This window comes from Sorex araneus, chromosome 2 (genome assembly GCF_027595985.1).
Source record: "Sorex araneus isolate mSorAra2 chromosome 2, mSorAra2.pri, whole genome shotgun sequence".
NCBI lineage: Eukaryota > Metazoa > Chordata > Mammalia > Eulipotyphla > Soricidae > Sorex > Sorex araneus.
Genome location: NC_073303.1, coordinates 31,132,591 through 31,158,854, shown reverse-complemented (window position 1 = coordinate 31,158,854; position 26,264 = coordinate 31,132,591). Strand labels below are relative to the sequence as shown.

General features: G+C 52.9%; 3 protein-coding genes across 3 annotated transcripts; 2 read left to right on the top strand and 1 right to left on the bottom strand.

Moving 5' to 3' along the window:
* Nucleotides 1–223: 223 nt before the first annotated feature.
* Nucleotides 224–13,140, top strand: C2 (complement C2). Its single transcript, XM_004621296.2, has 18 exons — nt 224–419; nt 561–770; nt 1,296–1,481; nt 3,009–3,182; nt 3,271–3,369; nt 3,516–3,649; nt 5,435–5,573; nt 6,183–6,323; nt 7,852–7,941; nt 10,725–10,865; nt 10,969–11,063; nt 11,150–11,261; nt 11,350–11,515; nt 11,624–11,700; nt 11,992–12,083; nt 12,297–12,426; nt 12,565–12,614; nt 12,750–13,140. The coding sequence occupies exons 1-18, from the start codon at nt 374–376 to the stop codon at nt 12,918–12,920; spliced, it is 2,253 nt and encodes a 750-aa protein (XP_004621353.2). The 5' UTR covers nt 224–373; the 3' UTR covers nt 12,921–13,140.
* Nucleotides 13,141–13,568: 428 nt separating this feature from the next.
* Nucleotides 13,569–19,493, top strand: CFB (complement factor B). The gene is made up of 18 exons (XM_055129102.1): nt 13,569–13,702; nt 13,773–14,000; nt 14,352–14,537; nt 14,645–14,818; nt 15,023–15,124; nt 15,226–15,362; nt 15,790–15,928; nt 16,212–16,340; nt 16,771–16,872; nt 16,959–17,096; nt 17,523–17,614; nt 17,754–17,868; nt 18,008–18,158; nt 18,256–18,332; nt 18,517–18,617; nt 18,716–18,848; nt 18,972–19,021; nt 19,313–19,493. The coding sequence occupies exons 1-18, from the start codon at nt 13,636–13,638 to the stop codon at nt 19,466–19,468; spliced, it is 2,277 nt and encodes a 758-aa protein (XP_054985077.1). The 5' UTR covers nt 13,569–13,635; the 3' UTR covers nt 19,469–19,493.
* A 163-nt stretch (nt 19,494–19,656) lies between these two features.
* NELFE (negative elongation factor complex member E) lies at nt 19,657–26,224 on the bottom strand. The gene is made up of 11 exons (XM_004621299.3): nt 26,088–26,224; nt 25,556–25,638; nt 24,233–24,302; nt 23,980–24,125; nt 22,882–22,956; nt 22,747–22,784; nt 22,239–22,570; nt 21,963–22,107; nt 21,740–21,794; nt 21,400–21,502; nt 19,657–19,826 (listed from the first exon to the last, which is right to left on the bottom strand). The coding sequence occupies exons 2-11, from the start codon at nt 25,628–25,630 to the stop codon at nt 19,729–19,731; spliced, it is 1,137 nt and encodes a 378-aa protein (XP_004621356.1). The 5' UTR covers nt 25,631–25,638; nt 26,088–26,224; the 3' UTR covers nt 19,657–19,728.
* Nucleotides 26,225–26,264: the final 40 nt, after the last annotated feature.

Below are 26,264 nucleotides of genomic sequence, written 5' to 3'. Positions count from 1 at the left end.
AGAAAATCGAAACCTAACTTAAATAAAGCTTTGCAGTCTATTGGATGGCTGAAGGGACACTCCTGTGAGAGCACGTGGCAGGGGCGGGGGGTGGGGGGGGTGGGGGGGGTGGGGGGGTGGGGAGGAGGTCGGGAGCCGGAGCAAAGTCTGTGGTGGAAATCCAGGCTCTGTCTTTAAGGAGCCAGACAATTTGGCCCCCTGGCTCAGTCTCCACCCCCTACACTTGCTCAATGAGAGAGATCCCCTTTGCCCCTCCTCTGTTTTTCTTCCTTGGCAGCAGATGAAGCAGCCTCAGAGCCAGCTTTGATTTTCGGGAAGCCAGCTGACCTTTCTCCTCAGCTCTCCGTCAGTCCCTGTCCCTAAGGTGGACATCATGAACCCGTTCATGGTTCTCCTTTGCTTGCTGCCCCTGTACCCAGGTAGGAGCGGGGGCAGGACGGGGTGGGGATGGGGTGAAGAATGCAGGGGCCCTAGGGTGTCTGCCTTGCGGAGTGAGTATCCGTATGCAAAGCAGAATGTCTTTTTTTGCTGTGTCTCCTTTCCTCGGGTCACTGCTACAGGCTCCTGTGTGGCTGCTCCCTCCTGCCCTCGGAATGTGAATATCTCTGGGGGCACCTTCACCCTCAGCCACGGCTGGGACCCCGGCAGCATCCTCACTTACTCCTGCCCCCTGGGCTACTACCCGGTCCCTGCGACGCGGCAGTGCAAGCTGAATGGGCAGTGGCAGAGCTTCCCCAGATCCAGCCGGCTGACCAAGGCAGTCTGCAAACGTGAGGCTCCCACCCCTACTCACCTCAGCAGCCACCCCAGCTCTCTCGAGGAATTGCTCGGGGGTGGGGCTGACCTGTCGGGAAGGTGTTGGGGGGGATGGCAAAGCAGATTTTCTCAAATCATGGCAGAAATGTCAATTCTCCAGATTAAGGGATGGGTGGCAGGCTTGTTTGGAGATTGTGGGACCCCACCTCCGAGGGGATTTTAGGTACCCAGGACCTTTGAACTTTGTCAAGGCTCTGACCATTCAGAGCAGGTGCTGAGTGGCCCTCGTGTGCCCGACTGTAAGTGGAAGCCCTTGGTTGCCTTGTCCTGGAGTATCTGACAAGCCCAGGAAAGGGACGGGGCTTTTTGTGTCTTTCGGGGAGCCAGAGTGGCGATGTTCCAGTCGATTGAGCTGTACTATGCAAAATTGCCAATAGTCAACAAAGTTCCAAGCGCGCGTGCTTCGACTCTAACCTGTGGGCCGCCAGTCAGGGGATGCACTGCTCAGTGGTGCCCCCGACCTTCTCCTCTCCCTCCAGCCGTTCGCTGTCCAGCCCCCGTGTCCTTTGAGAACGGCATGTACACCCCACGCCTGGGCTCTCATCCTGTGGGCGGCAACCTGAGCTTCCATTGTGAGGACGGCTTCGTGCTGCGGGGCTCGGCCGTGCGGCAGTGTCGCCCCAACGGCATGTGGGATGGGGAGACGGCCGTGTGTGACAACGGCGGTGAGCTGTCACTGAGGGGGGTGGGGTGGGGGGCCCAGGGAGCCCCCACGGGGACAGGGAGCTGGGCATGCTGCAACTTCAGTAATATTTCCAGAACTGGGGAAATGAAATGTTGTAGGTCACATATCACCGCATCGCAAGGGGCGTAGCCTAAGGCCACTGGCTCTGAACTTCAGGCCCCACATAAAGGCCCTGTACTCCGACCACCTTCTCCGAAGGCCTCAAAGCGAAACTGATACCCGGCTCCTACCGGCTACACAGGGAAGCTAAGACAGGAGAGAATAGAGGATCATGCTGAGGTGCTGGTGGGCTCTTGGCATTAAGGCTATTTTCTTTCTTTCTATTTTTTTTTTTGGAGGGGGGTCACACCCAGCGATGCACAAGGGTTACTCCTGGCTCATGCACTCAGGAATCACTCCTGGCGGTGCTCAGGGGACCATATGGGATGCTGGGAATTGAACCTACTCCCCAGTGCTATCGCTCCAGCCCCAAGGCTATTTCCTTTGTCAGTTGTGGGCAACTTGTTGTGGAGGTAGAAGCTCTGAGTGTCAGCGCTACACCTGCACTCATCCGTATACTGGGAAGAGTGAGTGCGGGACCTGCAACGTGGAGTAACAGAAGCCATCCAGGCTGGATAGTATAGTAGGGAGGGCGCTTGCCTTGCACGTAGCTGTCTGGATTTGACCCCTAGCATCTCCTATGGTCCCCCAACGCCTCCCCCCCTGCAGTGATTCCTTAGTGCAGAGCCAAGAGTGACCTCAGAGCATCACCAGGTGTGGCCCCCAAAACAATCCCCTGCAAAAAGAAAAAATTCTAGACCAGCTGGGGCCTGATAAATGTCCAGAGACTCAGTGTGGTTGCCAGTACCCCGTGAATAGTGGGGCCTCTGCTGGGAGAAGGACCTCCCGGCATTCTCGGAAGCCACGTTTTGTCTGTGGTTTGGGGAGGCTTCCTGGGTCACAGTTTTGAGCCCATAAAACCGATGACACAGTGTCCTCCCGGCCTAGCCACTAACTCCTACTTACAGATTTGACTCTCCCAAATCACCATATATATTCAAACAGCAGATATTTGAAATGTACGAATTTGTGTCCTGGAACATTTTTTTTATCCAGTAGCAGTATTATTGGACCACAGGTTGATGTGCTTTTAGTTTTCAGTAGAGACAGGCAGTCTGAGCCAGTGGCCGTCCAACAAGCTAAGTTTCAGTTGCCTTACATTCTCTCTGACTCTTGAGATCACCTAATACTAAATAGCATTAGTCTGGTGGTCTGTAATGATGATTCATGACTTATAAGGCGGGAATATTCTCAGAGGAAGCATGGGGAACCCCCCTAGGCTCTGGGGAGTGGGGGGGTTTAACCCGCAGGCTGAAGGACATGTGAAGCCTTTGAACTAGAAACATTTTGTGCTACTGAAGGGTTTCCACCTGCACCCTTGGGTGCCTGAGAGAAGGAGCACTCTGGAGGGAGCGGGTGGGTACACAGGGACCCTTCGCTCACCTCTGCTTCTTTTGTTCACCCACAGCTGGCCATTGCCCCAACCCCGGCATTTCAGTGGGTGCTGTACGGACAGGGTCCCGCTTTGGCCTTGGGGACAAGGTCAGCTACCGCTGTTCCTCTGGCCTGGTGCTCACAGGGTCTGCGGAGAGGGAGTGCCAGGGCAACGGGGTCTGGAGCGGGACAGAGCCCATCTGCCGCCGTGAGTAGCTGCTCTGATCCCCGGGTCCCCTGGGCACCCCTTTCCCCCCAATCCCAACGCTGGTTGACCCCAGCGGCTCTTCCCACAGAGCCCTACTCCTATGACTTTCCTGAAGACGTGGCCCCGGCCCTGGGCACATCCTTTTCCCATCTGCTGGGAGCCACCAACCCCACACAGCGGAAGACGGGTGAGCAGGGAGGCTGGGGCAGTGGGGCTGGGGTGGCTTCTGAAGAGCCAGGCTGGGTGCTGTGGGGCTGAGCTGACTGGAGGGGAGGCAGGAAGGCAAAAAAAAGGGTGGAGGCCTAAGTCCGTTCCTTCCACAATTTCTTCCAGAAAATGTGGGGCGAAAAATCCACATCCAGCGCTCCGGTCACCTGAATCTCTACCTGCTCCTCGATGCCTCTCAGAGTGTGACCAAAAAGGATTTTCAGACCTTCAAGGACAGCGCCATCCTTATGCTTGACAGGGTCAGGAAACAGAAGTCTGTGTGCGGTGGTGGCCTTTCTGCACCCTCTGTCTCTGGCTTTCTTTTCTTCCCACCAGAACTCTTCCCAGATTGTATGCATGCCATTCAAGAATCATGGATTCAATTCATAAGATCCTATTTGTTGATCCAAAAGCACCGATGGTGGGCGGGGTGGGGGGGTGGAATGAGGTAGTATGACAAGGTGCTTGTCGTGTATATGGCCCTCTTATGTTTAATCCCAGACACTGCATATGGTCCACCGGGAGTGCCAGGAATGATCCCTGAGCACAGAGCCTGGAGTAAGGCCTGAGCACTCCTGGCTGTGCTCCCCCACAAGAAACAAAACCAAAACCAAAAACACTCCTATATGTCTGGAACTATACTAAGTTCTGGGGAACACCTAAGATGAATGAGGCTAAGGAGCCACTTTCCAGAAATTCATCTTCTGCAGAAGTGGCCACCACAGGCGGGTATAGAAATAAGTTGCTGGGGGTGGCAGGGACAAAATTGGTCTCTTTGCTGAATTTTTTTCTTTATTTTGGCTTTGGAGCCATACCCGGCAGTGCTCAGGTGTAACTCCTGGCTCTGTCTTAGTGGACACTCCTGATGGACTCAGGGACCCATACAGAAACCTGGGGATAGAAACTGGGTCTGCTGAGTGTAAGGCAAGTGCCTTACTCATGATACTGTCTCTCTGGCCCCAAATGCTGAATATTTTTTAATTTAAATTATTGACATCGTCTAATAATTTTCTCTTAAAATTTAATGCTTTTGTATATAATATAGTTAAATAGTGAAACATTTAATGTGTAAATGCACACACACATATGCTTTAGATTCCCTGCAAGTCCTTTTCTTGGTTATTGTGCTCTTTCGATAGCTTATGTAAATGCATATGTATGTTCAGCTACATCTTATTTTTTATTTTGTTTTTGGACCACACCTGCAGTGTTCAGGGGTTACTCCTGGCTCTGCACACAGGAATTACTCCTGGCAGTTCTTGGGGGACCATATGCAACGCCAGGAGTCAAACCCAGGTCAACTACATGCAAGGCAAGCACTCTGCCCCCTGTACTATCACTCTGGGCCCTGCTCAGCAACATCTTAAAGCAGGTAGTTTTAGACGGGAGTGATAGTACAGCAGGTACGGTGCTTGCCATGCATGCTGCTGACCCAGGTTCGATTTCTGGCACCACATATAATACCTCAAGCCCATCAAGAGTGTTGCCTGAGTGCAGAGGCAGGAGTGAGCACTAGCCCTGAGCATGGTGGGGCATGACCCAAAAATGAAGAAGGGGAAAGAGGAGGAGGAGGAGGGAGAGGAGTGGGGAGGAGGAATAGAAAGGAAAGAAGAAGAAATAGAAGCAGAAGAAAAGACCACAACAGTTTTCCTGCTCCTTATAGTGGCTCTTAGACTTAATGATTCTCTAAGCTAGGAGGCTGCAAAAGGCACCAGTTACAGACGTGCCCTGAGAGTTTGACCTCCACGTTAGCAGAGGTGTGATCTGGGACAAGGACAAGCTGCAATTCCTCACCCCCACACAATGAGGACCACCATGCCCCTTCACAGAGCCGATAAAAAAGATGAAATGGGGAATAAGCCTCCCAAACATTGTAAACTGTCACAAATGCTTCCTGACTGCCAAGCTGCTGTTTCTTAGTGAAAGTCTGTCCCTGAGCCTGTCTCTGCTGCTCCTGTCCCAGGCTTTCTGCATTCTCCAGGGCCCTTTGCTTCTTCTATTAACATTCCCTCCCTTCAGAGCTCCCTTTCACTTGCCCTTCACAGATCTTCAGCTTTGAGATCAGAGTTAGTGTTGCCATTATCACCTTTGCATCAAAGCCCAAAGTCATCATGTCTGTGACGAGCGACAAATCCCAGGATGCGATGGAGGTGCTGAGTAGTCTGGAGCAGGCCAAGTATGAAGGTATGGGGCCATTAAGTGGAAGTGATGGGGTTGTGGAGGGGTGCACTCTCTGTGCCTGCAGATAGATTCCGGATGAGTTAGTGAGAGGATGAGGCACCTGGGTGGTGTTCAAGTCCCAGAGATCTGGGGTTCTGTTTGCTCAGGGGGAGTGGCAAACTAGCCAGGTGCAAGGCGAGGGAATCCCAGCTCTCACAGTTCATGGTTTTTACGATAACGTGCTGTGTGTTCAAGTGCATTGTGAGAGTATTTGGCTCTTCCCTGAGGCTAGAAGAATACAGTTTGGTCTTCAAGGCTCAATGCTATCATTTCCACGGTCATTCTAGAACTGCATGAAGGTAGACGCTGCTAGATAGAGCAACCCAAACACTTATAATCATGTGACACTAGAGTGGCCTGTAGGGATTTATTCAACGAAATTTTCAAAGGGAAAGGCCTTTTTTAGTGTTGGAACAGAAACACTGCTAAATCTCTATCTGGATAGTGAAGGTCTGAGTTTATCAAATCAGCTATTAAAAAGGCTTCCAATGGATGGAGGAAGAGAGTTACTTACCTTCCCCAGGGGATAGGTGGGAAGTTTCTCAGAAAGCCTGTCTTCATTGGATTTTGCAGATCATAGAAATGGGACTGGGACTAATACATACGAGGCCCTGAATGAAGTTTATTTGATGATGAATAACCAGAAGGAACGCCTTGGTATGAAAACAGCGGCCTGGCAGGAAATCCGACATGCCATCATTCTTCTGACTGATGGTGGGTACCGTTGCTTCTGTGAGTGAGTCTGATCCCGTGAGTGGCAGGATCACCAATATGAGGTCAACAGCCCAGCATTCTGGTTCTCTACTTTTGGGTCTCAGTTTCTTATTTATAAAGCAGAAATAGTATGGGGGATGCTGACAGTAATGACACCAGCAACAACAATGCTCATGAGCGCTATCCTCCTTTTCCTACATGAGTTTGGGGTCGGGGAGTGGGGCCGACACACCCTGTGATGCTCAGGTTCTGGTCTCAGCTCTGGAGACTTCACTTTGGAGACCCAGGTGGTGACAGCAACCAAACCTAGGCCTCCGCCTTGCCAACTGTCATTCAGTTGGTGCAGCTTTTTTTTTTTTTTTTTGAGACCAATTTAAGTAGTTTGTGTAAGTGCTTTCTCTCTCTTCGTTTGCTTGGTTTTTGTTTCAGGACCAGCGGTGCTTAGGGTTTACTCCTGGTTCTGTGCTCAAAGATCACTCTTGGAAGTGCTCAGGGGGACCATATATGGTATCAGGGATCAAACCGGGGTTGTCCGCATGAGAGGCCAGTGCTTTATCCCCTGAACTACTATCTCTCTGGCTCAGCGTGTAAAATGATTTGTAGACTCTAAATTCTGGTTGATAGTCTCAGGGAAGCTGCTCTGGTGAGTGGGTGTGGGGGGACGTGGTTCTGGAGCAGGGACGGTCATGGATGGAAGGGTTCTCTGAGTGGTGAAATTGGCCTCTGTCCTTTATCTCTTGCTTTCGTTCAGATTCCATAGACCCTTCAGAATTCCATTTTCTGTGAATACTCTAAGAATACCCACACTTTCTGGGGTTTCATAGGAATGAAATGGATAAAATACACGAAATTTTTCACCAAGGGCCTGAAATACAGAGAATTTCAGTAAGCAATGTATTTCTAGGGTTCCAGAGAGATCGTACAGTGGGTCGGGTGCTTGTCTTGCACATCACTAACCCTGGTTCTATCCCTGGCACCCATAGGGTCCCCCACATCCCATCAGGAGTGACCCCTGAGTACAGGGCCAGGAGTAAGCCCTGAGGATAGATGGGTGTATCCCCCAATACAATATAATATATTTATATAATTTATGTATTTATGTATAATTCATATCCCCAATACAGTAAAAGATATATGCATACCTCTCGGAGAGCCCGGCAAGCTACCAAGAGTATCCTGCCTACACAGCAGAGCCTGGCATGCTACCTGTGGCATATTCGATATGCCAAAAACAGTAACGATAGGTCTCATTCTCCTGACCCTGAAAGAGCCTTCAATCATTGGGAAAGACGAGTAAGGAGAGGCTACTAAAATCTCAGGGCTGAGTATAATAGAGACGTTACTAGTGCCCGCTTGAGTAAATCGACGAACAATGGGATGACAGTGATACAGTGATGCATCATTTATGTATTTATGTCTAGAAAAGTGTAAGTGCTAAGTTTCCCAGGATGAATCCCCATGATCTGTATTCATCCATAAATCAGAGTCTCTCTGCCCAGACAAGCTGTTCTTTCTCTCCCTGTTCTAGGAAAGTCCAACATGGGTGGCTCTCCCAAGCTGGCTGTTGACAATATCAAAGAGCTTCTGGACATCAAACGGAAGGGGAGTGACTACCTGGGTGAGACTACCAGCCGGGGTTCCAGCCTCCAGGCTTTCTCAGTGAGATTTCCAGGAAGACAACTGAGTGGCATGTAGCAGAGTCTGGAATTGGACCTTCCTTGGTTTGATCTTCAATGGGCCATGGCCATGGGCCATGGAGGGTGGTCAGACAGAAGACTTCACGCAGTCCAGCTGAGCCCTCACTCCTTACACACAGCATCGGCCCTCCCAAAATGGCCTCCCCAGGGCCTGCCTCTGTGGGTGACTCCGAGGCAGTTCTGATGAACCTGGGTGCTGGGATGGGAGTGGTTGTATGGGTCCAGGTTCTCCAGAGGCAGGAGACAACTTTCTCTGGAACTGGAAAGATAGTACTGCGGGTAAGGCACTTGCTTTTCAAGCAGCTGACCTGAGTTTGATCCCCAGCATCCCATGTGGTCCCCCAAGCACCCCCAGGAGTGATTCCTGAGTGCAGAGCCAGGAATAACCAACCCCTAAACATTGCTAGGTGTGGCCCTCCAACACGAAACAATCAAATACTACTGAACATCTCCTTGGTCAGCCACAATTCGGAAGGTAACCGACCAAGGTGGACACCAATGCCTGCCTGCATGGAATGACAGCTTGTTGGGGCAGGTGTATGCAGCGAGCAGTTTCCAAGGGCAGCTGCCACAAGTTCTATACATGATGCTTAAGACAATAGAAATTTGGGGCCGTAGTGATAGTACAGTGGGTAGGGTACTTGCCTTGTACACGGCCAACCTGGGTTCAGTTCCCAGCACCCCATATGGTCCCCTGAGCACCACCAGGGGTGGTTCCTGAGTACAGAGCCAGAGCAAGCCCTAAGTACTCCTAGGTGTGGCCCAAAATAGGGTATGAAAGGGGGGATGACAACAGGAATAGGGCTTGAATGACAGCTCATGTTTTGCACATGCAGAAGACCTGAGTCTGATCCCTAGTACCACATGGTCCTTTGAACACCTGTGAGCACTGAGTCCTGAGCACTGAGTCAGGAGTCGTCCCTGAGTACCATCACCACCAGTTGTCAACACCTCCAGCAACCCCCACCAAAAGATGATAGAAACCCATTCTTTCCTATATAAGAGGGTAGAAACCTATTCCCTGGTGTGAGCAGGGCCACGTCCCTTCTGTGGACTTCAGGAAGCAGTCCCCTTGCCTCCTCCATAGGTTTCTGGTAACAGGATTACCCAGTCTCTGCCTGTGTCTTCGATTGCTGCCTTCCTTTGTGTCTTTCCGTGGCAGTTCTTTCCATGTGCCTGTGTCCAAATCCTCCTCTGATAAGCAGGCCAGGGCCAACTTCACCCAGTACCTCATATATCACTGGAACTTCATGACAGCTCCACTTCTTTTTTTTTTCTCTTTTTGGGCCTCACCCAGCTATGCTCAGGGGTTACTCCTAGCACTGCACTCAGGAATCACTCCTGACAGTGCTTGGGGGACCATATGGGATGCCAGGGATTGAACCCGGGTCGGCTGCGTGCAGGGCAAACGTCCTACCTGCTGTACTATCACTCCGGCCCCCGACAGCCTCACTTCTAAACAAGGCCTATTCACAGGTGCTAGGGTAGGATTTCAGCATCTTTATTGGGGACACACAGTACTCCTCACTTAGACAACAAGAATAAACAATAGCAATAAACAAGGAAACTAAGGAAATTATAGAACGGGGGACCAGGGACCATTTGCTAAGGTAGAAAATGGAACAAGCAGGAGTGGCAAGTGTCTGGGGCATTGTTGTCATGGCAATTTTAGGCAGGGAGATCAGGGAGGGCACGGTGATGTTTGAGGCAAGCCTTAGAAAGGGAGAAACCGGGGCTGGACTGATAGCACAGCGGGTAGGGCGTTTGCTTTGCATGCGGCCGACCCGGGTTCAATTCCCAGCATCCCATATGGCCTCCCGAGCACCACCAAGAGTAATTCCTGAGTGCAGAGCCAGGAGTAACCCCTGAGCATCGCCGGGTGTGACCCAAAAAAGAAAAAAAAAAAGGAGGGACCATGATAGATGACTGGGAGAGGGAGTAACCAGCCAGGGGGGCACCTGTGCAAGGCATGAGAGTAGCTGCAGACCTCAGGGTCTTTTTTGGAGGCTCTGCAACTAGCAAGCAAAGGAAGCAAATGAGGTCAGATAGGTGGTCAGGGCTGGGGGCCCAGCTCACACAGAGGGTCAGAGACATGGCAAGCCCAAGTTATAACCTTCTACCACGGGGTAACGCCAGCCACAAGATTCTGGTTATGGCAGGGGCTTAGTGCATGTTTCTTTTGTTTTCCGGTGGGGTGAGGGCGCCACACCTGGTGGTGCTCAGGGCTCTCTTCTGATTCTGGTGGTATTCAGTGGTGTTTGGGGCCACATGTGGCACTGGGGATAGAACAGGGTCGCCTTTCTTGCGAGGCAAATGTTTTTATTATTTATTGTTTGTTTGTTTTGGGGCCACATCTGGATGGTGCTCAGTGGTTACTCCTGGTTCTTTATTCAGGAATAATTTCTGGTGAGCTTGTGGGATGCTGGGGATCGAACCTGGGTCGGCTGCGTTGCAAATGCAAGTGCTCTCTCCGCTGTGCTATCACTCCAATCCCGCAAGGCAAATGACTTTACCCTTGCACTATTTTCAGTCCAAGAACACAAACTTTGTCGGCAGGAAGTCTTGGTTCCATCCCTAGCAACTCACGGTCCCTGGATCACTGCCAAGAGCAACTCCTGAGCACTGAGTAGACCCAGAGTATCACAGATGTGGCCAAAAACATACAAGCAAGAATGATCCTGATTTTTCTCTTCTTGCCTGGCAGACATCTATGCCATTGGGGTGGGCGAGATGGACGTGGACCAGAAAGAACTGAATGACCTGGCCTCCAAGAAGGATGGAGAGAGACACGCGTTCGTTCTGAAGGACACACAGGCTGTGCGCCAGGTCTTTGAGCACATGCTGGGTGAGTGGGGTTCGGGCTAAGCTGTCAGCAGGGGGCACGGGCACCTGCTCACTGTGCCGTGCCACTCACTTGCTGCTTCTCCCCCTGATCGTCACACCCTCAGATGTCTCCAAGCTCACAGATGTCATCTGTGGGGTGGGGAACATGTCCACCAACGCCTCCGACCAGGAAAGGACTCCTTGGCATGTCACTATCAAGGTACCAGGAGGGAGGGTAGGGTCCTGGGGCCCACAGATGGGTCAGACACACAGCAGGACCTTGAAGGTCCCCTGTCCCCTTTGCAGCCCCAGGGTCAGGCCACCTGCCGGGGGACCCTCATCTCTGACCAGTGGGTCCTCACTGCTGCCCACTGCCTGCGTGATAACGAGGACCACAGCCTGTGGCGGGTCAGTGTGGGTAAGGCTGCGCCGCTCCCGGGTCCCTGACCTCCTGCTTTGCTCTGGAACGCGGACCCACTTACCTTAATTCTGCCTGTTGTTCCCAGGGGACCCCAACTCCCGTAATGGCCGAGAGTTCCAGGTTGAGAAGAAAGTGATCCCTTCGGGGTTCAATGTCCGAGCCAAGGAGGCCCAGGGGATCCGGGAGTTTTACGGTGATGATATTGCCCTGCTGAAGCTGGCGAAGAAAGTGACGATGTCCACCCATGCTAGGTGCCCGCTCTGTGACAGGAGTGCACCCTGCCCGGGGAGACTTCCGCGATGCCCCAGGGAAGAGGGTATTGAGGATGGGCTTGTGTGACCCTCCCCCTTTCTTTCCAGGCCCATCTGCCTCCCCTGCACAGTGGGGGCCAATCTCGCTCTGCGGAGACCCCTGCGCAGCACCTGCCAAGACCATGGTGCGTGCGGGATCAGGACACGGGCAGGGTGACCACTGGGCTGTACGGCAGTTCCCAAGTCTAGATTCAAGGGACCAGCGCAGCGGGAGGGCACTTGTCTTGCACGTGGCTGACCAGGGTTCGATCCCTGGCATCCCACATGGTCCCCCGAGCACTGCCAGGAGTTATTCCTGAGTGCAGAGCCAGGAGTAACCCCTGAGCATCTCTGGGTGTGGCCCACAAGTAAACCAACCAAGTCTAGACTCCAGCTGGGGACAGAGACAAGTACCAACGCCCCCTTCCTGACTGCAGAGAAAGACCTTCTGAACCAGCTGAGCGTTCCTGCTCACTTTGTGGCCCTGGACGGGAAACCACTGAACATTCGCCTCAAGACGGGGTCAGAGGTGAGGGTCTCAGGCTAGGATGCTTGAGCAGGGATGAGGGGATGCATCTCTGGGGGGAATTCCCCAAATCTCACCCGCTGCCAGCTCCGGTGTTCTCCTCCAGCTGACCCCCAATCACTCCTACCCTCCCGGCCCCCTCACCAGACCTAACTGGACAGCCCGGTGCCCCCCACCTGCTCCGTCCATCCTTCTCCCCTGCTCTCTTTGCTACAGTGGACGAGCTGTATCCAGCCGGTCTCCAAAGACAAGATCTGGTTTCCCAACTTGACAGATGTCAGTGAGGTGGTGACAGACCAGTTCCTTTGCAGTGGGAGCGAGAGAACGGAGGATCATCCGTGCAGGGGTGAGCCCCCGCACATTCTCCCCTGGGAGCGTCCTGCGACACTGAGGCCAGCTCCAACACAGGCCCTGGCACACGGTCCCTGAGTGGAGAACGGGGCAGGGTCGCGGTGACACCTCTCCACTCTCTCCTTCCCCACAGGAGAATCCGGCGGGGGCGTTTACCTCGAGAAGAAATTCCGCTTTTTTCAGGTGAGGTGAAAGGGAGTCGCTGGCAAGACACTGGCCGTGTTGGGGGACAAGGAGGCCAGTGAAGGAACCTAGGGGGTTGGACCGGGAGTCAGGGGACAGCAGCTTCCCGCCGTCCCTCACTTTTTCTCCTCTCAGGTGGGCCTGGTGAGCTGGGGTCTCTATAACCCCTGTGAAAACAGCAAGAGAAACCCCAACAAGAAGGTCCCGGCTTCCAGGATCCCGCGAGATTTCCACATCAACCTCTTCCGCCTGCAGCCCTGGCTGAGGCAGCACCTGGCGGGGGTCCTGAACTTCCTGCCCCTGTGATGGACAGGCTGGCACTGCTGCTGGCCAGCCTCTGCCTCCCTGTCCCCAGCTCTGCACTTCCACTCTCATTCTCAGCCCCGTGTCCACCCCTGCCTCCAGGATGCCGGGGGCACCCCCGTGGCTGCCAACCACCCCTCCCTACCTCCCTTGACTCTTTCCTTTCTTTCACTTTCATAGAGAATTTCCCAGTTACGAAACGAATAAAAATCACAGATTTCCACACGGGTCCCTGTGTCTCTCTGGGGAGGGGAGGCGGATTCCAGGAAGTGTGTCGGGCAGGTCAGAAACCCCGCTGGACAAACACTAGCTGGACTCTGCCCCCAGGAGCACCCGCCGCTGTCCAGGGGCCACTGGGGCCACTCCTTTTGTTGGGCCTCTGGGGGAGAAAGGGGGGGACCCCGAGGGTGTGTGAGGAGAGCGCTGAGGAGGTGTGAGCAGAGAGCCCTGGAGGGGTGGGACCTGGCGACAGTTTCTATTTCCCCAGCCGAGAGAGCCGCAGAGAGCCGTGGGGGAGGGGGGCTCTTTCTGGGACATTCCCGAAAGTGATGTGGGCTGGGCAGGCGGGGTGAGTGGAGTCGGCAGGTGCCAGAACACGGATTGCATAAAAGCCTGGGAGTTCTGGGGGACAGGGACAGGGAAGAGCAGGGACACCAGGTGTGGAGCTTGCACAGAGCCAGGCAGGACACACAGCCCCAACTCTTCTCCCGTCGTCGCCATGGGGCACAGCCTCTGCAGCCCCCTCCTCCTGCTCCCCTTCTTGTGCCTGGGCCTCTTGTCCGCAGGTAAGAGCCGGTGCGGCCTCCGCTCCCTCCCTGTGAGTCTGCGCTTCACCCCTCCACCCTCCTTCTCTAGGTGTGAAGCCACAGCCTGCTGCTAAGCCCCAATCCCCCTGTCCTCTGGAGGGAGTGGACATCAAAGGGGGCTCCTACCGACTTCTCAGGGGGGGCCGGGTGCTGGAATACGAGTGTCCCTATGGCTTCTACGCCTACCCTGTGGAGGCCCGCACCTGCAGCAGCACAGGGCTCTGGAGCGCCCTGAAGACTCACGACGAAAAGATCGTCAAGAGAGCCGAATGCAGAGGTTGGCGGGCAAGGAGCATGGCATGGGAGGGTGGCGGCCGCGGCCCAGACGAGGATGAGGGTGGCAGTGTGTTGAGACAAGGGGTCAACTTGGACCAATCAAGAGTCGTCAGGGCTGTGGCTGCTGGGGAGCTACACCCAGCACCTGTCCATGCGGCAGTCCTGACTGTTCGAGAGTGCTGAGAAACGCGCAGGGAGAAGCAGTGGGCCGGCTGCCCAGGGGTGCGGAACACGAGCTGTTCCTATGGCACGGGAACTATTTCTCAGAGACAGGCTCCCGGCAGGCCAGGAGGGCCCCCTCAGGGCAGCTCTAACCATCTTGGGTACTTACCCGTGTCCCCTTCCCTCAAAGCCATTCGCTGCCCAAGACCACAGGACTTTGAGAATGGGGAGTACTGGCCCCAGGCCTCCTACTACAACTTGAGTGACCAGCTTCATTTCCACTGCTACGACGGGTACACTCTGCGGGGCTCTGCCAATCGTACCTGCCAAGCGAATGGGCGGTGGGATGGGCAGACCACCATCTGCGACAATGGAGGTGAGAAGCATCTCCCTTCCCGGGGAGCTGGCGCCTGGCCTCTGGCTGGCTTTTCCCCTCTGGGGACCTTGACCTTTGGCACTCACCTCCACGCCTCCCGTCTGCAGCATCGTACTGCTCCAACCCGGGCATCCCGATTGGCATGAGGAAGGAGGGCAGCCAGTACCGCCTTGAAGACAGCGTCACCTACTACTGCAGCCGGGGACTCACTCTGCTCGGCTCCCAGCGGCGCACATGCCTGGAAGGCGGCTCTTGGAGCGGGACGGAGCCTTCCTGCCAAGGTGGGCCTGGACCCAGTTGCTCCCAGGCTACGGCCCCCCACCGGAGTACTGTCTGCCTCCTAACAGCCACTTCTCACTTCCAGACTCTCGGAGAGAGCTTGCTCATTTCTGAGCTCCTCGGAGTCCGGCAACCCACTCTCCCCTCTTTCTGATCAGCACCCCCCCTCTGCCCACGTGTCTGACCCAGTTTGTGACCTCTTCCAGACTCCTTCATGTACGACAGACCTGAAGAGGTGGCCGAAGCTTTCCTGTCTTCGCTGACCGAGACCATTGAAGGAGTGGAAGCTGAGGATGGGCACAGCCCAGGTTTGGAGGCAGAGGGTTCGGCAGGAAAGGGGGTTGGGGGTGATGGAGAAGGGTCAGAGACTCACATGAACCACCGTCTGAGTTGCTCTGGTAAAATCCAGGGGAGCAACAGAAAAGGAAGATTGTCCTGGACCCCTCGGGCTCTATGAACATCTACCTGGTGCTGGATGGATCAGACAGTGTCGGGGCTGATAACTTTACGCGGGCCAAGAATTGTCTCAAAGCCTTCATCGAAAAGGTGGGGTTCCCTGCCTCTGAATGGACCTCAGAGCTCTGCCAGGATTAGCTTCCTGATAACCCCTGCCAACCTGGGCCACAGGGTCTTAGAAAACCTTCCAATCTATTCTGTCCTTTCCCCCCAGTGTTGTTGTTTTTTTTTTGGTGGGGGGGTTCACAACCAGTGATTCTCAGGGATTACTACTGGTTCTGCACTTAGGAATTACTCAGGTGGTGCTCGGGGAACCATAAGAGATGCTGGGGATCGAACCCAGGTTGGCCACGTGGAAGGCAAATGCCCCCTTCCACTGCTTTCTTGATCTCTAGCTCAGGTTTCTCTGAATCCCAGGAAGATCAGCCGGTCCCTGGGCCATGGCTTTCCCTGTCCCATCAGAGACAACAGTTCCTCTCAACCCCAGTATTTGACTCAGGTTTCCTCTCACCCATAGGTGGCCAGTTATGGGGTGAAGCCCAGATACGGTCTCCTGACCTATGCTACATACTCTAATGTCTTGATCCGAGTGGCGGACGAACAAAGCAGCGATGCAGACTGGGTGACAAAAACTCTCGATAAAATCAACTATGAAGGTTAGAGATCGGGGAAGGAAAGAGTGAGGGATCCACTTCTGAGCGAGGCCAAAAAGTCGTTGAGGGTGTGGAGAGGGTAATGAGATACTGAGGTTAGCCAGCGAGTCACTGGGAAGTGGGGGCTAGTGGGAACCTGTTGGGGACTGAGATGGTCACTTTGTGGTCGTCAGTGGGGTGACAACCCCCCAAATTTAAGATGTGGTATCTCAGTTGCTAGGCCTCTGGGGTTCAAACTTTGTTTTGTTTGGAAGCCTAGGCGAGATGATCGCTTTCCTTCCCACAGATCACAAACTGAAGTCAGGGACGAATACCAAGAGGGCCCTGCAGGCTGTGTATAGCATGATGACCTGGTACACGGAACACCACCCTAACTGGAACCGCACCCGCCATGTCATCATCCTCATGACAGACGGTCAGAGCTTTCCCCTGCGCCGACCCTCTCACTGCATGCTGTGGCCCTGAATTCTGTGGCCCTCTCATGGTTAGAGCCCTAAGTGCTGCTCAGGGCCAGGCAGACTGACCTTTTCTGGGGCCCTTCACAAGGAGAAAAATTTCTCCTCAGGACTCTGTGACCTCTCCTCCCCTCTCTCCACTATCTTTTCCCCCAACTCTCTTATCCAGCTTTATGTTCCCTGCTTTTTGGGTCACACTCGGCGGTGCTCCGGGGTTACTCCTGGCAGTGCTCAGGGACATATGGGATGCTGGAAATCAAACCCGGGTCGGCCACATACAAGGCATACGCCCTACCTGCTGTGCTATCACTTCAGCGCCTGTGTCCCCTGCTTTCTCATCTATCCCATCTATCTTCCCCCCACCCAGCCCGGTCTCATTTCTTTTTGCAGGCCTACACAACATGGGTGGGGACCCAGCCCCCATTATTCAAGATATCCGGAGTCTCCTGGAAATTGGCATTAACAACAAAAAAACCAGGGAAGATTATCTGGGTGAGTACGCCTGACTTCCTCACTTCAGTTCCCAGCTGCCCTCTACCCTCACACAGACACAACTGTCACCTTTTTTCCTCCTGCAGATGTCTATGTGTTTGGAGTTGGGCCTCTGGTGAACGAAGAGAACCTTAATGCTTTAGCTTCGAAGAAGGATGGAGAAAAACATTTGTTCAGAGTTAAGGACATGGAAAATCTGGAGAATGTCTTTTACCAAATCGTTGGTATGAAGATACCAGAAGGGAATAAGCGGACGGTCTGGAAACTTAGCTTGCCCATGTCCCCCAAAGTCTCACATCTTTCTTCCCCTATGCAGCCTGGGCTTTGATCATTCTATCTTGGTGTCACTTCATTTCCTGTCACTGTCTGCTCTGTGTTCTGAGAATCAGAAAGTAGAGGTCTTTCTCAAGCCCCCATTTTACAGATGTTTAAATCAAGGCCAGAAGAGAGCAAGGGACATCAAATAAGAGTCGGGTTTGAAAACAGCCACGTCTGTACTCTTGGTCCCAAGTCCCTTCCACTATATTCCGGAGGTTCCCTGTTCAATGGAAAACATGCCCACTAGGCCTTTACTCCTTTTGCACAAGTGTTATCCACCCCAAGCCTTGAGAATGAAACACCCACAACTCTCATCACATTCCCCTTACTAGATGAATCCAGGACTCTGGGTCTCTGTGGCATGGTTTGGGAGCACAAGACGCAGCTCGAGAAGCAACCATGGCACGCCAAGATCTCAGTGACTGTAAGTAGAATCCTGGGAGAAGGGGGGAGCTTAAGGGAGGCAAAGCCACCATGAAATGGGGGCTGGGGAAGCACAGAAATTCCCCGAGATCGTGGTGTTGACAGAATTTGAGCTCTTCCTTACTACTCCCTGCTCCCAGAGTTCAAAGGGACATGAGCAATGCATGGGGGCCGTGGTGTCCGAGTACTTTGTGCTGACGGCAGCACACTGCTTCACGGGGGAGATCCAGAAACATCACGTCACAGTCAGCGTGGGTGAGTAAGCCAACTGCCACCCGTCCTCAAAGTGCATGATAGGGGTGGGGATAACTTGAGTTAGGGATATGTGGGGTCTAGGCAGGAGGCCTCCCACAGAGAAGTGGATGGTTCAGAGGAATTCACTCTCCTACCTCAGGAGGAAAGGGGGGCCTGCAGATAGAAGCAGTTCTGGTTCACCCCAACTATGACATCAATGGGAAAAAAGCACAAGGTATCCCTGAATTTTACGACTATGATGTAGCCCTGGTCAAGCTTGAGAGGCGGCTCACATATGGAGAGACTGTCAGGTGAGACATCTGGGTCCCTGAGAAAAGGCTGGGAAATGTAGGTCCGGAGTGTGGGGCCAGCTCATCGGCTACCATTTCCCCATCTCTCTCCCTGTAGGCCCATTTGTCTCCCCTGCACAGAAGCAACAAATCAAGCATTGAGGCTTCCTCTGACGACCACATGCCAGCAACAGAGTAAGTAAGGCTTAGTTAAGCAAGCAGCACATGATGTGATTCCAAGAGACAACGAGCCAGGAGGGAACCAGGAGATGAACCCCCGGCCACTCCCAAACTCTCAGGAAGAAGCTTAGGGACATTTGCTGATGACAGAATAATGGAGAGATGGGTGGGCAATGACCCCTTCTCTGCATTTTTCCAGAGAAAGAGCTGCTCCCTGTTCAGGATGTCAAAGCTCTATTTGTGTCTGAGAACAAGCAGAAGCTGGTTCGAAAGGAGGTCTACATCAAGCACGGCGAGAAAGTGAGACACGTGGGATCCAAACATCCTCTTAGGTCTCAGTTCTCTCTGCAAGCTTTGTTCATGACCTTTCTCCTCCATGCTTCCCACCTCCCCTGCAGAGAGAAGAATGCGAGAGGGGTGCTAAATTCGCCCCAGGCTATGAAAAGATCAAGGACGTCTCTGAAGTGGTCACCCCCAGGTTCCTCTGCACTGGAGGGCTGTCTCCATTCGCGGACCCCAACACTTGCAGAGGTGAGAGAAGGTTGTGCTCCAAGTTTGGGAGGCCTGAGGAACCTAAGTTTTTCTTAGGTTGTGCTCTACATTCCTGAGGCCCAAGAGTCCTTTCTAGCTTCTTTCTCCCGTGATCCCTTGCAGGTGATTCTGGTGGCCCCCTGATTATTCACAAGAGGAGTCGCTTCATTCAAGTGAGTCTCCCCTTCCCTGCCTGAGAGGAGGTGGCAAGTTGTCAGCATGTGCCACGAAGTAGGAGAGCTCAATGCGTTGTGGCGGGAAAGGGAGGGCGAGGTGTCTCCCCTTAGGGCTAGTCTCTGAACCAGCATCCTCAGGACTAGGGGTCTGGGCTGGGCACCAGAAAGGGCTGAGCTGGGTCCTCAGCCTAATTCTCTTAGGTCAGCTCACAGGTATCTGAGTAACTGCTTCCTGGACTCAGGAAAGAATTCTAGCGGACTCTCCATGGTATCTCCTTGTCTGTCCAGGTTGGTGTGATCAGCTGGGGAGTAGTGGATGTCTGCAAAGAGAAGAGGGTGCCGGGGGAGAAAGCTCAACACGCCCGAGACTTTCACCTCAACCTCTTCCATGTGCTTCCCTGGCTCAAGGAGAAACTCAAAGATGAGGATTTGGGCTTTCTCTGAGGGGTTTTCTGTTGGAACAGAAATTAAAACAGCTGCGACAATACCTGTGTTAAAGATCCTTTTGGGGTAAAGGGAATGGGGAACGTGCACTGGTCATGGTGTTACAACTGAGATAAAATCCAACAGCCGTTTTTAAAGGCTTAACCCCAATCCCAAATGCTGAAAAACCAGAGGCTGAGGGAGATGTGTGAGCTTCCTCCTCAGGGTTTTACTGAGACCAGTACGGGGCAGATGAGGCACACAAAATCCAGCTCTACTCCCTAGAAGCCGTCCTCGAGGTTTTCAATGAAGATATCATCACTGTAGACAATCTGGGTTCTCTTGTCCCGGTGGCAACCCTTAGGGCTATTCTGGACAGCTAAGGAAGGAGAAAAGGATTAGTTAAGGCCCGAAGAAGAGCTAAGGTTAGTCCTCAGGCCCTGAGTCTACTTTTCTCCTGGCCCCTGGTCTCAGGCAGTCCAATTTTCACACTGCCCTCTGGTGGCCAGGATGTCTACCTCCTTTAGCCCCCATAGGCGTGAGGCGGCTAAACTCTGTGGGGCAGCAAGTGTGAGCTGTTACTGTGGAACATGGAGATGTTGTGATCAATGTTTCATTCTTAAAAAAAAAAAAAAAAAAAAAAAACACAAAAGAACAAATAAACAAACAAAAGAAAAAACCCAACCCCCCAAAACCCCAAATGTTATTATCAAGACATGTGAATGACACTACCTAACCCAGTGTATCAAAAATTAAAATAAAAATTTGTTTGCTGACAAGCTGATCATTTCTGAATACTTCCTTTTTTTTTTTAATGGAGGGCCCCTCTTACTCTGAACCTTTTTTTCTGTTCACCCCTTTGCCAGGGAAATCTATTCAGGTAAAAGGAGTTAGTACCGAGAAACGTTATTTGCCCCATCTGGAGAAATTTGACCCCATGCATTCTCCCCGTCAAGCTGTTCCTTCCAGTAAGTGATGTGTCCCTCTCTTCATTTCCTCTCCAAGTACCCCATCCTTGCAACCCTGGGATGAGTGACTCCGTCCTCACCAGTCCCCAGTCTCTTTTTTTTTTTTTTTTTTTTTTGCTTTTTGGGTCTCACCCGGCGATGCACAGGGGTTACTCCTGGCTTTGCACTCAGGAGTTACTCCTGGCGGTGCTCAGGGGACCATATGGGATGCTGGGGATCGAACCCGGGTCGGCCGCGTGCAAGGCAAACGCCCTACCCGCTGTGCTATCGCTCCAGCCCCCAGTCCCCAGTCTCTTGACCTTTGTATCTCAACGATGCCAACACTTCCTCCCTCAAAACTTTTACCTTCTGCTTCACTGGTACAAGCCCCAATGGTGCTGTTTCCAACCTGACGCTCCTCCTCTTGCCTCTTTAACTTTTAACTGAATATGTCAGAAGATATTACACAGCAGAACCTGACAAGCTACCGTGGTGGATTCGATACGCCGCCCGCTCGAGCAAATCAATGAGCAACGGGATGACAGTGACAGTGACATGTCAGAAGATAATGAGGAACACAGCCAGCTTCCTCACACTTTCCCTGAATACTCCCTAAGCCCAGTTCTGGATCATTTCTTCTCCAAATTCAGTCTCCGCAGATTCATTTTCCAGTTATCCAGTGATGCAGTTGACACGACTACACTTTCAATTCTGTACCTCACCTCGACTTCAAATGCTTGTTTCAAAAAGCAACTGCACCATTAGCATGTATAGGCCACAGGACGGTTGCTCATCTTCCTCAACAACCTGACTCTGGCTTTCTCGTCTTCTATTTCAGCTACAGCCTTCCAAGTCACTTTCAATCCTTTCCTTTTCTGTGTTTCCTTCAAGGGTCTGATGATTCTTCCCATTCCCACATCTTCCACATACATCCCAGTACCTCTAGGCAATCCAGGAAGAGAAAAGGCAGGGAGCTGTGGGGGATAGGAAGATACCCATTCTTACCGAGGGAGCCCCAGACAGACTTGCCAGTGGCAGCATCCAGCATGGGTTGCTTCCGGGCGATGCTGACTTTGAGCTGTACAGATTCTACCTGGATTCCGTTGAGCTGAGGCAGAAGAGGGAGGGGGCAGAGGATGGGTGGAAATATTACAGACAAAGCAAACAATTTTTCAGGAGTTGCCATTCTAAAAGCAGGGATCTGAGAACATAAGGTTTCCTGTGTGACCAGGGAGAGACTTTCCCTGTCACGAGGAAATCATTTCCAACTTGTGCCCAGTATTTTAGAGAGAAAAATACAAGGATGGCAGGATGGATGGGAAGAACAGATCTGGGAAGTCCCAACCTCAGCAACAGCCTGATCTGCTGACTCCATCTTTTCATAGGTGACGAAGGCACAGCTGGGATGAGAGAAAACAGGGTTAGTAGAGTGTGAACTCTGCTGGAACCAACCAAACCCAGTGCTAACAGACCAATAGAGACAGGCTGGCCTGGCCCCGTGCCCTGTCCCTGCACTATCTTCTAACCCAATCCTTGTAGATTTTGTCTTGCCCCATTGTCATCCTTACTTTCGGGGTGGGTCCATGGAGAGGTCAATGATGTTTCCAAATGGAGAGAAGGCTCCACGGAGGAGGGTGGGGGTCATATCTTCTCCATACACATAGAGGGTGTTCCCCTTCCGAGGGGCCCGACGTTCAGGGAACGAATCTGATCCTATGGGATGAGGAATCAGCCATAAGAGAGCCCCTACTTTGGGCCGCTGAGGAGACAGTCTGGAGAACAAGCTTAGCACATGCAGAACTGAGTTCAAGTCTCAGCACCACACCGGCCTCACTGGCACTCACTGCGGAAAGGGCCTTCTCGGTCTCTGTCTCGATCCCGGTCTCGATCCCGGTCTCGGTCCCGCTCCCGGTCTCGGTCCCTGTCCCTGTCTCGATCCCGCTCCCGGTCCCGATCTCTGTCCCGGTCCCGGTCCCGATCTCTGTCTCGGTCCCTGTTCCTCTCCCGACTCCGATCCCGACTATGGCTTCTCGGAGGAGAGGTTGAAGAACGGGCACCACCCCGCTCTTCATAGCCCCAGTCAAAGCTTCGAGGGGCACCGTCGCCAGCTCCGGGGCCCTCTGCTTCCTCCCCATCGGGCCCCAGTTCCCGGAGCCGATCACTGGAAGAAACAAAGCTGGGGAGAGAAAGACAGTGAAGAGAAAAGGGAGACGTCACCTCCTCTTCCCCCAACCTGAGGGGACACACGCTCGCTGCAGTCCCAGCTTCCACTCCAGCTCCAAACCTCCCACCAACCCAGAAAACCAACCTCCTCCACTCATCTACAAGAATCCCATTCTCTAACGCTCTAACCTCTCATACAGAGATTTCCTTTGGGGACGTCTGGATGACTGAAAAAAACAAGAGACCAGAGACAGATGAGAAGAATCTGATTTGTGGCCCAAAATACATGGGTCTCATGTTATTTAGAGAATTGGGAAGCATTACCTCCTGTAGGTCGTCATCAGCAGATATGCTCCTCTGGAATGGCTGGAAAGTAGGGACTGTCCCTTTCTCAGGATCCTGAGAAGGTGACAGAGACTCACCTCAGTGTGTGAGTAGAGGCTGCCACCCATGGGACAGACAGGCTCGAGCTTATCTTTTTGTCTGTTTATTTATTTATTTATTTGCTTTTTGGGTCACACCTGGGAATGAACAGGGGCTACTCCTGGCTCAGCACTCAGAAATTACCCCAGCAGTGCTCAGGGGACCATATGGGATGCTGGGAATCGAACCCAGGTTGGCCGAGTGCAAGACAAATGCCCTACCTGCTGTGCTACCAATCCAGCCCCCTATCTTTTATTTTTATTTATTTATTTATTTTGGATCAAACCTGGTGATACTCAGGGGCTACTGCTGGCGGTGCTTGGGGGACCAGACGAGATGCCCGGGATTGGACCCAGGTCGGCCTCGTATAATGCAAACACCAATATCCGCTGTACTATCTATCACCTTGGTTCTGAGTCTATCTCTTAAGAGAGGAAGGTTCCTCTTGGGGCCAGAGTGCTTACAGCAGGTAGCGTGTTTGCCCTGTACACGGCCAACCCAGGCTGGATTCCTGCCATCCCATATGGATCCCTGAGTGCTGCCAGAAGTGATTCCTGAGTGTGGAGCCAGGAGTAACCCTTGAACATCGCTGGGTGTGTGGCCCAAACACAAAATAAGCAAAAAAGAAGCGGATTTCCTTTTAAAAGACAGGATCCCTCCAAGCTTTCATTAAAAAAAAAAAAAAAAAAAAAAAAACCAAAAACCCATTCCATTAGATGTTTCTTATTTGATTATACAAGTGTTTTTCATAGGCGTTCTCTAGCATGCACTTAGATCCTGTTCAACTCCTTAGAGCCACACATTCTAAGAGTTCTAATACACAGAAAATTAGAGTCATAGAATGAGTAAAACGGAGAATTAAATTTTACAGATAATCTTCAGATGAGCAGAGCAATTTTTCTCACAATAGGCATTATTTCCACCAAACCACTCATCCAACTTGGATGAATGCCCTCTGAAGCCAAGGACCCTCTGAACAATCTTTCTGCTCACGCTCACCTTGACCTTCCCCTCTAAGGTTCGAGAACGTTTGAAGCCTGAGTTCTTGTTCTCGGCCTTGATGGCACTGATGGCTCCGGACTTCACCAGCTGCTTTGCCTGCTCGGTTGCCGTGGCTGTGTCCACCACAGGCTGCTCTGACAGGGCTTGAGTGGCAAGGGAAAGAGGCAGGATATTGGACCAGCAGTGAGAGGTTGGCCCTGTGCTGCCACTTTCACACTTCCAGTCTATCCCAATTTTCCCTGTCACTCACAGCGCTTGACACCTCCTTGACTGGCTGTGTTGTTGCTACTTTGTTTCTTTAGAGCCAGCAATGCCTTTTTCTGGGAAAAAGAGTGAGAAGAAAAGGGTCAGTAAGGGCCATCCCTTAAGACACCCCCATCCCAAGCACTGGGTGACATCACTTCAGGAACATGGTTATCAGAGAAAACAATGCAAATGTCTGCAGCAGCCCTGGGTGCTATAATGAGGCAGCCCTATCTCTCATGCATAATCTTCTAGGCCATCTACCATACCAATGATACCCAATCCAATCAAACCACGGAACCTAGAGGGGCCTAGAACCTCCCATTTCTGAAGTTTAAGACAAAGAATGCATTCATGGGTCAGATATCAGTACTCTTCTGGAAAGCTTTCTCTATCCATCCTTGGATACGACTATACCATTACATTATAATGGGGAAAAAAAGTAAGAGACATAGTCTCTCTCTTTAAGTACTTTAAAGAATTAGGCTAATTATTCTAGACCTAAATGTCAGGAATAGTTAGGAGAGGTGGTTATTGCTTGCTTCAGACAGCAAGCAAGATTCTGCGTCCATAGATCTGTTACACTGTCCCCACCCGAACAACAAAGATAGAGAAAAACAGACATTTTAAGACTACAAAGGGAAGCCAAATCAAGCCTTTCTTCTACAGACATTGTGAAACCAGTTTTAAGGTTGAGAAAAAGGGGGACATTTTTGTTTTCAAATTATTTTATAAGAGCGAACACATATGTTAAAAAATCAACAAACAAACAAAAAAAACCCAAGAAACTTGAAAGTCCAGGACAATTGTCTAGGTGAACATCAGCAAACGCCTACTCTACAGAACACACGGGGGAAAAAAAAAATCCCACAGGAGAGATGACTCAAAGGAAGAGCAAGGCTTGGCAAACGTCTGGCTATGCAAGCAGTGGGGAGGTCATCGATGAGATTGTTTTTAACTCCAAACACATGGGAAAAGGTTGTCAATCCTGTTTGCAATACCAAAAAAAGGAGGGCTGAGATAGATACGATGAGGACTTGCTTCCATTTCGGACCTGAAGACCATCAGTGGGACTGGAAGTGCCAACACCAAATCTGGGTATCGTCCGCTCTCAGGTGTCAAGTCATGGGGAAGAAGGACAACGCGATGGTAGGCGCCAAAGAAGAGCGAACCCCAAGGTTTGGGTGCGGGGGAACCACACGAGGTTACCTGTCCCCAGGTGTGAGCCAGGAGACCCCCCCCTCACCCCGCATCTTCACTCACCCTGAACCCGTGTTCTCACAGTGGCCTGCGGGAAGTCGGGGGCTGGCCCCCGCACACGTCCCCTCACCTTTTTCTTGAGCTTGTTGAATTTCTTCTGCAGGGCCTCCTCTTCTTCGCTCAGTCCGGGGGGTATCACCAACATGGTGGTTCCTGGTGCAGGGGCAAGGCCCGAGACATCTTTCCACGGTCAGCACCCGATGGTCGCTCGCTTCCCCCCCCAGCGCCGCCCCCACGCCCCCACCCCACCCCACGCCCCCCGCGGGCCTGCCTCGCCTCTCCCGCTCCCGCTCCCACCGGGCGGCCAGGGCAAGTCCCTGCAGGTCGGGTCCAGCGGGCTCCCCCGCGCTGTCCTGGACTCCCGGGCACCAGCGCCCCGCGGAACCACGTGGCCCGGGGAGGGGGCAGCAGGCCCCGCCCGGTCGCCCACCCGAAGGGGCCAGCCCCCGACCCCCGCCGGGGTGAGTATGATAACCGCGGGGGTCCGGGCGGCAGAGGCGGCGGCGGCGGCGGCGGCGCCGCATCCTCAGAGCCCCGCCACGGGGGAGAAGCGAGAAGCCGCCCGGAACAGGTGGGCGACAGACGCCCGGGAGAGGGCTTACCTGAGGGGGCGGCACCCCGGGCCCCACAGTTTCGGGCGGCGCCCGCGCGGGCAACCGAGAGCCGGCTCAGAGAGATGACGTCCGCGGGGCGGGAAACGCCGTAACCAAGGCGGCCTCAGCAGCAGACACTTCCGCCCGGCCGCCCGGCTGCGCCGCTCCAGCCGTCGGCCGCGCTCG